Source organism: Priapulus caudatus, unplaced genomic scaffold (genome assembly GCF_000485595.1).
Source record: "Priapulus caudatus unplaced genomic scaffold, Priapulus_caudatus-5.0.1 Scaffold884, whole genome shotgun sequence".
Lineage (NCBI taxonomy): Eukaryota > Metazoa > Priapulida > Priapulimorpha > Priapulimorphida > Priapulidae > Priapulus > Priapulus caudatus.
The window spans coordinates 14,316-28,664 of NW_014577945.1; the positions used below are offsets into that span (position 1 = coordinate 14,316).

At 41.3% G+C, this 14,349-nt stretch overlaps 1 protein-coding gene across 1 annotated transcript in view; it reads right to left on the minus strand.

The window, feature by feature from the left end:
• Positions 1-3,539: 3,539 nt before the first annotated feature.
• Positions 3,540-14,349, minus strand: part of LOC106814200 (thioredoxin domain-containing protein 11-like) — a gene marked incomplete at its 3' end in the record, with an annotated part of 15,829 nt that continues 5,019 nt past the window's right edge. The window contains exons 2-13 of the mRNA XM_014818498.1: positions 13,814-14,042; positions 13,410-13,535; positions 13,001-13,108; positions 12,670-12,763; positions 12,363-12,472; positions 11,839-11,907; positions 11,554-11,682; positions 10,150-10,893; positions 9,654-9,708; positions 9,330-9,490; positions 7,475-7,587; positions 3,540-3,620 (exon numbers count right to left, since the gene is read on the minus strand). Coding sequence (XP_014673984.1) covers positions 3,540-3,620; positions 7,475-7,587; positions 9,330-9,490; positions 9,654-9,708; positions 10,150-10,893; positions 11,554-11,682; positions 11,839-11,907; positions 12,363-12,472; positions 12,670-12,763; positions 13,001-13,108; positions 13,410-13,535; positions 13,814-14,042 — 2,019 coding nt within the window. The remainder of the gene's footprint in view (positions 3,621-7,474; positions 7,588-9,329; positions 9,491-9,653; positions 9,709-10,149; positions 10,894-11,553; positions 11,683-11,838; positions 11,908-12,362; positions 12,473-12,669; positions 12,764-13,000; positions 13,109-13,409; positions 13,536-13,813; positions 14,043-14,349) is intronic.

Genomic DNA, 14,349 nt, shown 5'->3' on the forward strand with positions numbered 1-14,349 from the left:
GCACGCACGCACGCACGCACGCACGCACATACACACATACACACACACACATTGCTCGCAAAACTAGCAATAATCTTAAAAAAGGACAGTCTGCGTTGGTGTTTATCCCCATTATAAATACACTGCTAAAATGAGCAGCAACATAGAATCATTCGGGGTTTTTTCAAAATAAAACTCATGTGTAGAGCAGCATTGCGGGATGAGCGAGTGACAAGTGGAAAAGAATTTAATCACTTCACGAACGAAGGGATACGGGAATAAATAAATGAATGCGCAAGTTCATCCGCGACTGTATCGGGGAAAGGAACTAATCCTTTTATGAATAAACACGCGCTTGACAGAAACGACAAAAGAATTACGCATTCCAGTCAATAATTCATCGGCAAATGAATCGCTTTATAAACTCGATAATCACTCTGACAACACAGAACTAATGAATGCTAGCGTGCAATCAATAAGCAAACACGGCACACACACACTTGCAAAAACATTTTCAACCGCCGTCATTTGAGAATTCCAACTAAACAGATATTTTAGCCACACAATCAAACTCGTTGGGTTTCGACACAAAGTCAGCTACAAACGCTGCAGCAGAATACACATACCAATATATTCATATATTGATATCAAAATAATATATATATATATATATATATCGTAACCTGGCTGTACATGGAAAGTTGCAAATCGCGCGAAGAAAATAAAAATCATGATTTCTGTCTGAAAACCCGCAGCGCCCGTCGCGCCATCTATACGCACTCATCAGTTACCTGCGCGAAAAATCCTCAAGAATGCGACGCTCCCTCCGCCCCCACCTCCACACCCACACCACCCACCCCTCCCCTCAGTGGTGTATGCGATCTGTTTGCGTAAGATAGCCGGCCGATTCCTTTCACAGATTCACATTTCAATTCACCGGCGGAGAGCAAAGCACTCCCGTTTGAAATCTTGCTGCCGACGAACATCTGGGTACATAGACGAGGCGCCGATCGAATGAGAGGGCGCGTGTGCGGCTTCTTTAACGCGCACGCCGCCTTCCTCCCCTCTCCCCGACAACCCCTTTCCGCGCAACAACCCCCCCCCATTCCCTTCAACCCCTCCCATTCCCTTCAACCCCTCCCATTCCCTTCAATCCCTCCCATTCCCTTCAATCCCTCCCATTCCCTTCAATCCCTCCCATTCCCTTCAATCCCTCCCATTCCCTTTAATCCAGCCCATTCCCTTCAACCCCTCCCATTCCCTTCAATCCCGCCCATTCCCTTCAATCCCGCCCATTCCCTTCAATCCAGCCCATTCCCTTCAACCCCTCCCATTCCCTTCAACCCCTCCCATTCCCTTCAAACCCCCCATTCCCTTCAACCCCTCCCATTCCCTTCAACCCTCCACGAGACAACTGGTCTCCTCCCCGACAACCGCTCCTCTCCTCGACAATACTTCCCCATCCACGAGACAACTCGTCTCCTCCCCGACAACCCTTCCTCTCCTCCCCGACAACCGCTCCTCTCCCCGACAATACTTCCTCCTCCACGAGACAACTCGTCTCCTCCCCGACAACCCCTCCTCTACTCCCCGACAACCCCTCACCTCCCTGACAATCCCTCCCTTTCTCCGTGCCCCCGCTGCAGCTATCTGCCGCCAAGAGGAAGTCGTATGCGCTTAGGTCCTTTCAGTGAGTGACTCTACCATCAGCGGCTACTCCTTCCCTTCCTCTGCACTGGACTGGATGCATGTAAATGCACGCTATGTTGCAACAGGGTACTGACAACATTATATTTCTATGAGGATTAACCCCGATTTGGTGATGGGATACAAGCAGCCTGATACGCAACCCATCGTCAGCAAAGTCTCCCGATAAATACGATTCCTATTCTCCTGCCCCAGGCATCCACTATATACATATCCTGCGTTCCGATTCAATATCATGCAAATGTTTCTACCTCTTTTTATCCACCAATTCAACACTAGGTTTCGAGGTAAAGTCAGATCCTGCAAATCCCATACTCTAAAGAGCACGTATAATAGATGGCAGCGGAGTAAAAGCAGATTACATATAATGACTGACATTATGCATCCCCGGTGGCTAGACGAGCTAGAGAATTGCACGACTGCTTTTCTCATATTACACCCCCGGCCTGACTGCCACGCGTCGCTGGTGGGACTGACACACACAGCCCACAGACAAGCGCACGTTAATTCGTTTAGTATAAGATGAAAGATGCCATCTGTTAGCATGAATAGTCGCACTGGAGCGAGGACGTCTTTAGAATCTGCTGCATTTATATAGCCGTGGTCGTCAGCCGGGATAGAATAGGGGCTCACTCACTGCCCTCCATCAACTGTTTACTAAAGCCCGGCGCACACGTGAGTAATTTTACTCAAGTAAAATTACGCATGAGTCAAAATACTCACCCGTAATATTTTCAGCGTTCGCCGCACACGTGAGTAAAATTACTCAAGGAATAAGTGGTGATGCAGATCACGTGACTGTGCGCAGCCAATACTGGGCGCACAATAATTTAAACGCATGCGCTGTCAGTACCAGTGTTTAGTAAATTTACTCAGCGCGCGCGCACACGCTGAGTAAAATGACGCACGAGTCAAAAATTAACATGCGCTGTCAGTACCAGTGTTTAGTAAATTTACTCAGCGCGCGCGCACACGCTGAGTAAAATGACGCACGAGTCAAAAATTATCAAACACGTTTGATATTGAGTAAAATGACGCATGCGTCAAATTACTCAACGAAAATCCGCCGCACACGTGAGTTAAATGACTCATGCGTCATTTTACTTGAGTAAAATTACGCACGTGTGCGCCTGGCTTAACACACCGCATCGGCAACGACTCTCGCTGAATGTACACGGCACCCTACATTCAAGCTTAAACGCTGGATATGTGGACAACGGATACGCAATCCCCCACTGAGAAATTAATGCCAAGTACATCGTCGTACACGACTGCATACAACATTGCCGTCGAATTCGTCTCTGGTTTTTACTAGATGCGATTGCGAGTTAACTGATAAAACTAACTTCAAAACCGGCTCGATCAATGTGGCCGTTGAGTAAATTGAGATTTCGAAGAACTGAGTTGTTAATTTCGTCACATGCAATCCGCCGGTGGAACAAGCTAGTTTGATGGAGCAAAACTGAAAAGACTCAAGCTGAGATTTCTCACGGTTTTGTGAGAACGTTTCATCGAAAATCCTTTTCATACTTTTTTATATTGGCTTTATAGATTTGAAGGTTGACAAAATTTGGAAGTCTTTTGAAGAGGGAGTGACTTTTAAACAGCATTATGTACAATACACTGGTGAATATAAATATGATAATTTGATATAAAATGACGAAATTACAGACGTAACTAACAACACTGCGACAGAGAGCTGTGTATTACATGTGCACACAATGTGATGACGTTTTGTGTAGCATTATAAATCCATGGCTCTTATGTAGCAACTAAGCTGAATAGAGGGTTAGTCATTCCCTTGTTGAATGTTTCATTGTTGGTACCACTAAAAGCAATGGAAACCCTCTTACCTTTTTGCAGGAAAGAATATGAGAGTTGGGTATTGCTCTACGGTGTATTGCCACGGAAGGTCATTCATATCAGCGTTTATCCTAGACAGTAAAAACACACATTATTACAACAGACACATTATTACGCAGAAGGTTACCAAATTATTAATCAACTTTATGATTTCTAAAGCAGAAGATTGATATAAGAAGGCCTTCATTTGCATAAACGCTCTCATTACTTATGATATGCATACTAATGACTGCAGTGAATCTCATAAAAAAAAACCTATAGCCGTCAAAACATACGTGGATCGTAGAAATGAATGAAAGTTGAAGACCACAATAACACATAATTGTTACTGAATATATCTAGCCGAGCTTTATTAATAACCTCGCATAGTCAATGAAATATTGCATGCACGCATGTACGCAACTACGCACAAACACACGTAGACACACACACACGTAGACACGTTTTTTTTCATTATCTCTCATTAAAGATTAAATATGAATGTTATCCGATTAAAACCCTCCTTTGTTCGCATTTCAGGATTACATGCACGCACAATAGATGAAAGCTTATTATATTATTAATTAACAGCACCGGCAGCCACATTGTTTGTTCACAAAGTTTTCTCTCCTGTCTTTTATGAACGTTCATGGGTTCAAACAGAACATATTTCACAATCACATAGATTAGATACGTTGCTTCGTTGACTTATATTGCCCATAAATTCAGCTGGAATATTTACATTAAGTGCGCTATCTATCAATTATGTACATCATACGACACGAATCACCTAATTGCTGGTCTGCTGGAATCCATAAAGCTAGGAATAAAAAATTTGTTTCATAATATGTAAGCACGCACGCACGCACGCACGCACGCACGCACACACACACACACACATGAAGTGTTGAAGTTGTGAAAACAACTGCAAAAAACTGGAAAAACTGAATTATCGTGCGTTGAGACATGCGTACCAGGACTATGACAGTTCGTATGAGAAATTGCTCCTCAGAGATGGCGCGACCTCCCTCCAACTTAGTAGGCAGAAGCTTATCGCTGAGGAAGTGTACAAAATTGCAAACAAAAACTGTCCTTCGTATATGCACAATTTAATTCCACCTACCAAAGATACGGGACATAACCTAAGAAATGACCATGTTAGCCTCCCGTCCTTTAGAACCATACGATATGGAAAGAAGAGTTTTAGTTATTATGGAGCCAGTCTATGGAATCAGCTACCTGGCTGTTGTAAAATAGCAGTAAACTTTGGCGAGTTCAAGAAACTCTTGTCCACTTGGACAGGAGAACAATGTAAATGCTCCATGTGTAGATACTAGACTGTCTCCATCTGATCAAACTTATTTTATTTTTCTTGTATATATCACATATGATATCAAATCATGTATTTTTACACCGGTTAGTTTTTTTATAAAACTCAGTGTTAGATATCGGAGGCTAAGAGCTGTGCGAGAGCTCATGCTTCACTTATGTTTATACCACTATATTTCGCGACGATTGAAAATAAAAGCTTGTATCTTATTCTTATCTTATCTATCTTAATATATAATTACATATATATATATATCATATATTATATATTACTATATAATAGATATATATTATATATATATATATTGTATATATATATATTTAATATATATATATATATATATATATACTATATATGAAGATATTGCACGTACAATTTGACGAAATATTTCGTATTTGCTTAAATATACTAAAATGATGTATTTTCGTCTCGAAGATGCGCCCGATGTGAAAGAGACCAAATGCATACCAGTCACTCTTAACAAAGTATGCCCACCTAACACTGCGTATTCGTCAGGCAATGGCTGTTGGTTTGTTGTAGAATCAAGGGGTGATACCAACCTAATGACTGACTCTCTGTCAACCAAAGATTGATGGAAAATCAGGGCCTAACAAGCCACAAAGTTGCGATGGGTGTCAGCCCTTTCTGACTGGATAGAATGAGCAGTAATGACCGAAACACGGCTAGAGAAATTCCGTGGACCTTGCAAAGGTCACCGGTGCGTTCGTCGAGCAGGCTTCAGGTAAGCATTTATCTTTCTCCACTCCTCTTGTCTCCCTACCTCTCTTGCTCTCTCTCTTCTTCTCTCTCGTCTGCTCTCATCTGCTCGTCTCTCTCTCTCTCTCTCTCTTTCCTCGCCTCGTCTTCTCTTGTTCTCTTCTCCCCCTTTCTGCTCGTCTCTCGTCCGTTGCTCTCTCTCTCTCTTCCTCTCTCTCTCTCTCTCTCGTCTCTCTTCTCGTTCTCTCTCGATCCATCTCTCCTGCTGCTCTCTCTCTCTTCTCTCTCTGCTCTCTCTCGTCTCTCTCTCTCTCTCTCTCTCTCTCTCTCTCTCTCTCTCTCTCTCTCTCTCTCTCCCTTTCTTTCGCATCCCAAAAATTATACAACAGCCGTCAAGCACAACGGTTTTAATGCGCTTTGCGTCAACGAAATTATCGGCTCAAAATCGAAGCTTTCTGTCCGCTTGTCACGGCCGCGGTGTAACAGTTTGTGCTATCGAAATCGTCCAATAAAATTTCGTATTGTCCGAAGCATCAGACTTGTGTGAATCACAAATCCTCCAATAAGGATTTCACTGAAAGATCACAGCTATAAACGTCACTGCCAATGGAAAATGTGTCAGCCACATTTTCATCAGATAAAGTCCATGGCTGTGCCCATAATGCCTGCTGAATTTATAAATACTTGTCAAGGCTCTCGTAGAATTGCCCGTTGTAACTTTGGACAAAGGTTATTCTTATTTATATATCATTGTGGCGTACCATATCTGTACCAGATAACACAAAGGTTAGTTAAGACATAAACATACCTTCCTGGACTATTAGGCAAGATCTATACTATAGCATAGTACAGATATGCTTGCATTGAAGCCTATAGTAACTGGAGCTAGCAGTGTTCCAATACTATAGCCCATATTTATATTTATAAAATAAATGATTAACATCAGAAATAATGCAGAATTTGCACACTGACATTATTTGATTAGAATGTTATACTACACAAACACAGTTTTAACTTTCTAAGCTGCATTATAAAACATGAACGTCTTAATTTGTCTAAATAAATCAAAACTCATTGCAGTGCTTTCATTGATTTCCTTATTCAGTTTCTTCAATAGAGTAATATTGCCTAAGAAACAGCCGACAAAAAAACATTCCTTAGTAGAAGAAATTATATAGCAGCAGTAATTGTGATAATTGAGACATTGTCTTCGTATATACAGTCTACTGTTCCATATCTGTATATCCTATCCCACTGTTTCCTAATCTATCCCTATATAACCATAGACAATAACTCACAGCCTGAACTGCATGCTGGGTTACTCTCCAATCAAGGAGAGTATGCTAACTAAGATAATTAAACTGACAATATTTTACCCATAGAGATGAAGGAAATGCATTGCTTTGTACTGACGAATCTTCAAATAACCAACAAACTTTTTAACATATCCGCGTAGCGAGCGCACCCAACCTAACATGGAAGATGTGCGTAGGAGTATGCAAATTTTGAATAGCAAATCCTATAAACGGACTCCAGAATTGCAATCAATGTCGTCTGTGATCATCTTCCGAGATCACAATGCATTGGATAACGTCATATTTATATTCCCTCGCCCCCCATGGCAGCATTGACATGACAGACGTCACACCGCAAGAGCAGAAACGCCTCGGCAAGTTGAATTAAAGGAAAAACCACACTTAAGTTACCTTACTAGAAGTTTTAGTTAATCTGATTATATGTAATTATATATTTAATTAAAGATGAATCATCAGCATCGAGGTGCAATGCCCTGACCTTGTGTTTGTTGTGCATTAATTCTCACCGGCAGTCATTCGTCAGCTATGTAATTGCCAGCTGAAGAGCAATCTAGTACATAATAACGTACAGTCACGTACGTACCTTGCTAGCACTAGATTCTCCGCCCTGCGGAAGTAATGTGCAAGTGAGAGATAGACGTGAGCAAATCCTGAGCAGGCACCACACCAGGGTGCATAGTAAAGCAGAAGAACATCCTGAAATCAAAGACACGAATAGTTTTCTCACCGTTAAAACGCAAATAATTAAGATGCAGAATTAACTAACGTTATCTAATCAATTGTAACAATGCTACTACTAAATCAAAATACGTGATATTAACAGCTCATACTTGTACTTATAGTCCTTATGCGCTTTTAGTAGAATCATCACTAACAGTGGCAATACTAAACTTATATAATCATATAAAAGACAATCATAGCTAACTAACAGTGGCAATACTAAACTTATATAATCATATAAAAGACCATCATAGCTAACTGATGAAGTTAACTATCATAGTTAACTAACAGTAGCAATGCTAAGATTATATAATCATATAAAAGACCATCATAGCTAACTGATGTAGTTAACTATCATAGTTAACTAATTGGAGCAATACAAAGATTATATAATCATATAAAAGACCATCATAGCTAACTGATGTAGTTAACTATTATAGTTAACTAATTGGAGCAATACAAAGATTATATAATCATATAAAAGACCATCATAGCTAACTGATGAAGTTAACTATCATAGTTAACTAACAGTAGCAATACAAAGATTATATAATCATATAAAAGACCATCATGGCTAACTGATTGTGATGAAACGAAAACTAAATGATCAGACATGAGATCATTGCAGCTAACCAATAGCAACGATACTAAGATTAAATCATCAAACATAAGATCACCATAGCTAACTGATTATACAATGCCACGAATTAATCATCGCTCATGCGATCACCGTAGCTAACCGATGAAAACAACACTACGAATAAAATCGCATCGCCATGGCTACGACATGGAAGAGAGGCAGAAGTACGCACATGCGGGGTCGTTCGTTGATGCTGCGTCCCCCCTCCCCCCGCGCACCTCAGTGATGAGAGCGCTCACACATTTAAATCTCCTGCATTCGGCGGATCGCAGCTTTGCGGCTTTGCCCTTGGAGGCGCCGCATGACCGAGAGCAAGCCTAATGAAGAAACCCCACAACCTTCTTGAATGACGAGAAAGCCATGACCGGGCACCGATTCAGAAACGTTCGCTTGTTGCAGCGACGAGGCGGCGTGACAAAGTCGCTCAAACTGATGAAAGGTGGGGAAATGAGATTTCAGAAAAAAAATAACTCTGAAATCAGGAATTCGCACAAAAGGAAGGGGCAAAAAAGAAGGGCAAGCAAACCAAAGTGACCACATTCGTTTTGTCCACGAACACAAAGACCCGTAATGTGAGATCAAAACGAACACAGCTAACATTGCATTTTGAAAGTTTTAACACAAACCCACTAGGGGGATCATGAAACACAGGCACATTTTTTAAAAACGCCGCGCTGACACATCTGATGATAATAACCAGGCAGCATAATTTTCCTTCTTGATTTAATATATAAAATAAATTTGCCAATGTTGAAAACATGACAACGAAATGCTAACGTTGGAAACATAACGAGAAGAACCTAATGTTATAAACATGTGACAACGAAATGACATTTCTGTAACGACAAGTCGCGCATTCCAGATAGCTAAAACCACCTCATTTTGATGTAGCCTACACACCAGACTGCATTCTAATACAGCATGATGTCAAGATGCAATCCTATTGATGAAAACTACTTGCTATGCACCACACACTGTAAACACACAATGGTCACTGTGGCGTGAGACTAGCATATGAGTTACATTATACAGTTATAACTTGTTCGATGAACGAGTTCGAGTGTTGGGCTTTACGTACCACCTCATCATTGAGAACCACATCATGGAATGTATCACTGGTCACCTCCTGAATCCTCAAATATTCAGGAAATTTATTACTTCTGTCGCTGCTAGATGGCACTGTTGTAGAGCGCAGATGGCGGGTAAGGTGGCCCTCTGTGAAATTTGCTATAAATGCAGCTGTGAAAGAAATCAGCACATTTAACTTACTTAAACTTAAAATATGCGAGCACGCCACAACTATGGAAAATGATAAATACCATATAGCACACACAAGTACGTGAGGTATCTAGTTTCTTGCATGTCTATCACCAATGTAACCTTGAACAAAAATTCACATTACCTAAGTTTGCTGTGGTTGTTGGCATGTTTGAGTTGAGTATATATTGTACTTCATTCTGCAAGAAAGTAGATTACCTAATAAAATGCAAAAAATTAAAAAAAATGCTAAACAGCAATTTACATAAGCATAGTTTCATAAAATCCTAGTTTATCTAAGAGCTTACTACATTTACAATAGAAAGCTCTCACCACCTCACTCATTCCCAAACATCTCCTGGCCATATTAGATAATAGTGGTACCAAATATCCTCTGGCAATATTATACAATAGTGATAGCAAACATTGCCTAGCAACATTATATAATAGTGGCCCCAAGCATTATCTGGAAATATTATATAGTAGGGCCTAGTGGTTGCAAATATCATCTGGCAATATTTTAAAATGGTGCTAGCAAACGTTATCTGGCAATATTATATAATAGTATTGGTTTCAAACATTGCCTGGTATTATATTATGTAATAATAGCAGTAATAGTTGGGTCTGGTATTTAACGATACCTGTTTATCTACTATCACTGCTGCTGTCTTCTCTGAGCTTAGCTGCGCTCCAAGCTTCGACGCAAACATCCCGTATCGGACACTGTCCATCGCGAGAAACCTTAGAGTCTTGTTAGTACGACACCGCAGTCCTTCTATCTGCACGTGCGGCTCGTGGACATGCACAGCCGACGCCAGTCTCAGCCCTTCTTTCTTCGCAAATGTTTGTCGCGAACAAGTCCTATTCAGGCTATCTGCCTTCAGAATCCTGTAGTCCTCCCGCAGGAACAAGTCATACGTGGATGCGGCGTTGCCGTGGCAACGACCCAAGGACGAGCAGCAGAGGACGAGGACGTGCGTGCTGCCGTACGACGGACGCAGCTCCGAGCAGCCGGCCGGGTGAGCGGACATCGCCGCACGTCGCCGCGACGACGCGAGCGCCACCGAGGTCGCGCCGCAGAGGTCAAGGTCGTCGCCGCCGCGCCGAAGCGGCAGCGCGCAGAGGTCGCACGAGGTCAGCGCGGTCACGTTTGGCTGCGGCTGCGCGACCACGCTCTGGCAGCAGGCATGTTGCATCATCGTTGCCGCGGCAACCGCCGCTGCATGGTCGTAGGCGAGGGTCGACCGATGACGGGTGCATGCGCGCTGTACCTCGCGCTGCACGCGCTGCACGCGCCGTCGCTGCGCCGCAATAGCTGCAACGAGCTTGTCCAGCTGCTGCCCCCTGGTGGCGCAGGCCCCGTACTGCAGCACGACTTCTCGGAGCTGCGCGGTGCAAAACAAGAGTGCAGCAATAATCAGATGAAGAGTTGGGACCTAAACTTTTAACCATAAGTTGTTCATAATATGAACTAAAGAAGTGTCCCTGGAATTTTTTTTAAATGCTTTAATTTAGGAAATAAGTACGAAAATTTGTGATTTTCAAAACGCAACAATTTCGTAAATAAAGAGCCATAACTTATAAAATATAACATTTTGTTTAAATTCCAGGGACCCTTTTTTTCTTTGATATGTTAGCATTGAAACGTAACAAAAAAATTTGTAATCGGAGTTGTGAGTTTTGAGAAAGCGTTTGAAAAATCGGCAACTTTAGCATTTCTCACAACGGAGATATTATCACTTTTCTAAATTTCCCATGATTGAACGCCTGTGTTAAGAATTGACTAATGCGGGTATTTGGAACTGTTTGGGAGGCTACATACATAATTTTCACGTATACATAGCTGCCCATGGGTGCGATCTATCAAATAAAGTGGGTATTGAAATTTCGACCGAAAATCACCTCCCAACACTAACAGTATCCTTAAGCAATGTTGCGTCCATTAAAAATGTGTTGTTTAGAATGCACAGTAATTTATTAGCAATAATTTATGGCAGGATATATACTTGAGTTATGTGCAATCATGTTGACTTAATTAAACCAACCATGCTGTATTCGTTATTGAAGTCTGACAGCGGATTGAAGGCTGTGAAGAGTAATAGAGTTGGCATGTCACCCATAACAGCTGACAGTTGTTGGCTTTTCACACCCGATGGCGCCACCCAGTGGACATGCTAGAAAACAATCCACAGACACTAACTTAGAAAGCTGCTGTAAACTCACAAATTGTAATCTCACAATCCAGATACATATTATACATACTTTTTTTTAAATTTTAGATATGGAAGATTTGAGTTGAAAGAGTGATCCTATATAAACTACATACATACCTGCATAGAATAATATAGTACCCAGTTGGCTAGTTTTTCTGAGGTGTAAGTATGTGTCCTAGGCCAAATCTGTAACGAAACAGTAACAGATTTGTCACTGGTTGCAATGTCACGTTACTATTGAAAGTCCACAATCGATTACTATTAAGAATGAACCTAACTTCATGTTTAGGTTATGTCATTTGTTTATGTTATTGTTTATTGTTGTTTAAGTTTCATGTTATGAAAATAACCACATGAAACTGATGATTCCAATCTCGAACAACCTACCCGTGGGTGTTGTGGAAGCAACGGACGTTGACATCTCTAAGTCAAGACTTCACTCCCACATGCACGCGAACCCACTTTAAGAGGACACCAGTTGCATTGCACTCACATCATCATTATGCCCATGTTTGTTTATTGGGGATATTCCTGAAGGCACTTACTACCTTGTCATTATATCCAGTGTAGTGGACACCGACAAGTACGAGAACATAACATAACATAACATAACTACTTTTAATATCCCTAGGAGAACATACAAGAGTCTGATTAAGGGCACGTGTAAGGCAGATGTTGTGGAATGGATCGATCCCAATTGTATTCCACAGCTCTGACATCACCAGTCCAAACCTGACTGGTTGGAAGACACCTGCAATATAAGAGCATCACTATACTTCTATATTTTATATAAAAATGAAGCTCACTAAGGTTCAGTGTATACAAACAAGTTACTTAGAGGTGACATCCATTTAGAAAGAGATTATTGCAGGCTAATAGAACAGGATATTCTGGGTTAGCTTATCCTTACTGAGTAAGATTCTAGCAAGGTATGTATTACCAACTTACTCTTTGCCACAGCCCTTATGGAAGCTAAGTAGTAGCTTCCATATCCAAGAGGTATGGGTGAGGTAGTGAAGTCAAATCGAGCAAGCACTACAGACTGAAAGCAATATTAAACACAGTTACTGGAAGAAACAAGGACTTCTAGTTTCTGCAATGCCATACAACAGTTTTAGGTTCAGTTATGATTGTACACGTTAGACTAATAAACAGAGATAGTTGGCTGACATTGGACTCATTGAGACTAAGATAGAATAGCATAGTATAATCACATAGATCTTTCCCATCCGTTAGTTTTATTAAAAAGTAAAAAATACAACTTTAAAAGAATACTTACATCATATTGTTCCACAAATGTACTGACATCTTTAAGTGTATGCAAGGGAATGATGGGTCGAACCACAACTTCAAGGAATTTAACCATGTATGTGGCTATTACTGGGCCCTGAAAGTATGGAAAATTATTAATGGCACATCTCTAGTAACATCTCTCATTCCCCACCAAAATTTAAAAAGGAGATACTTGTGCTAAAACAGTTGTAATTTAGCTGATAAACTATACACACATACTATATCTACCAGGAGTATTTTATATAGTGCACCTTCATGGCATATACCATTTGAACTATAGACACTTCTATATTATCAGCATCACAGTACAACACGTAAATGTGAATTTTATTACCATTATCAGATATTTACACATTGCAATAAAAAGAAACACTCTAGCATAGAAGGGTGTTTACCAGGTACTCTATTCCACTGTTTTTATCCCAGGTCGGGTAGAGCATCAACACTGGGTACGATGTTATTGTGTTTGCTTTCCTGCAAATTCCACTGGTTTCCCAGCAGTTGACGGCAAGGAAGTGAACCTGGCAGCAATCACATATAGTATGCATTATTAACATGTTCCATTATTATAAATGTGTATCGATTAAATATGCGACACGGAACACCTATAGTGCACGCTATCGCACCATGGCTTCCATCAATAATCGAAACACATTTTAATCTATAAAAGGAAGACGTGAATACCAATTTTCAGATGTGGTATGATACAGACAACGCTTGCACATTGCACAATTCATAACCACATCTACGTTGTAAGTGGCACATTAACATCAATGGTATCAAACTAATGAATACATACTTCATTGTGAAGGAGCTGAGCAGTTCTCATGAACTCTGACCTGGCCTGCAGGCAGTCAGCATCCCAGGGTGCATAGTACATGACAAACGCAACATCTGCAGTCTTAGCCTCCTCGGCGAGCTGTCTCATGTCTCCAGTGTAGATATCGCGCACTGGAGAGGTCGTGGGAAAGAAGCTGTGCGCTGGCCTGCCACTTTGCGATGAGTCGGCCGCTGGAAACCTTAGTGCACTACGTGGAGAAAGTAATAGACGTAAACAGCAATAATAGTAAGACGCGGTGGTCCAACGGTTAGTCACGCAGAGGCTGAGATTTCTAACCATGGCCAGGACATTGAATCTTCAGTGTAAAAAGCTAGCTCTCGAAATTGCATTCTATGAAGGTGTGGAGTTGGGCTGTGTCCACTATGTCCAAGCAAAGATATTGGCTTGGCCATTGCCGTTTGCAAAACTCTTGGGCTCAAGGACTCGCCAGTAAATAAGAGTACTTCTACTTCTATACTGGGCAGTCCGTAAGGAATAAACGTCCAGGGAGTGCG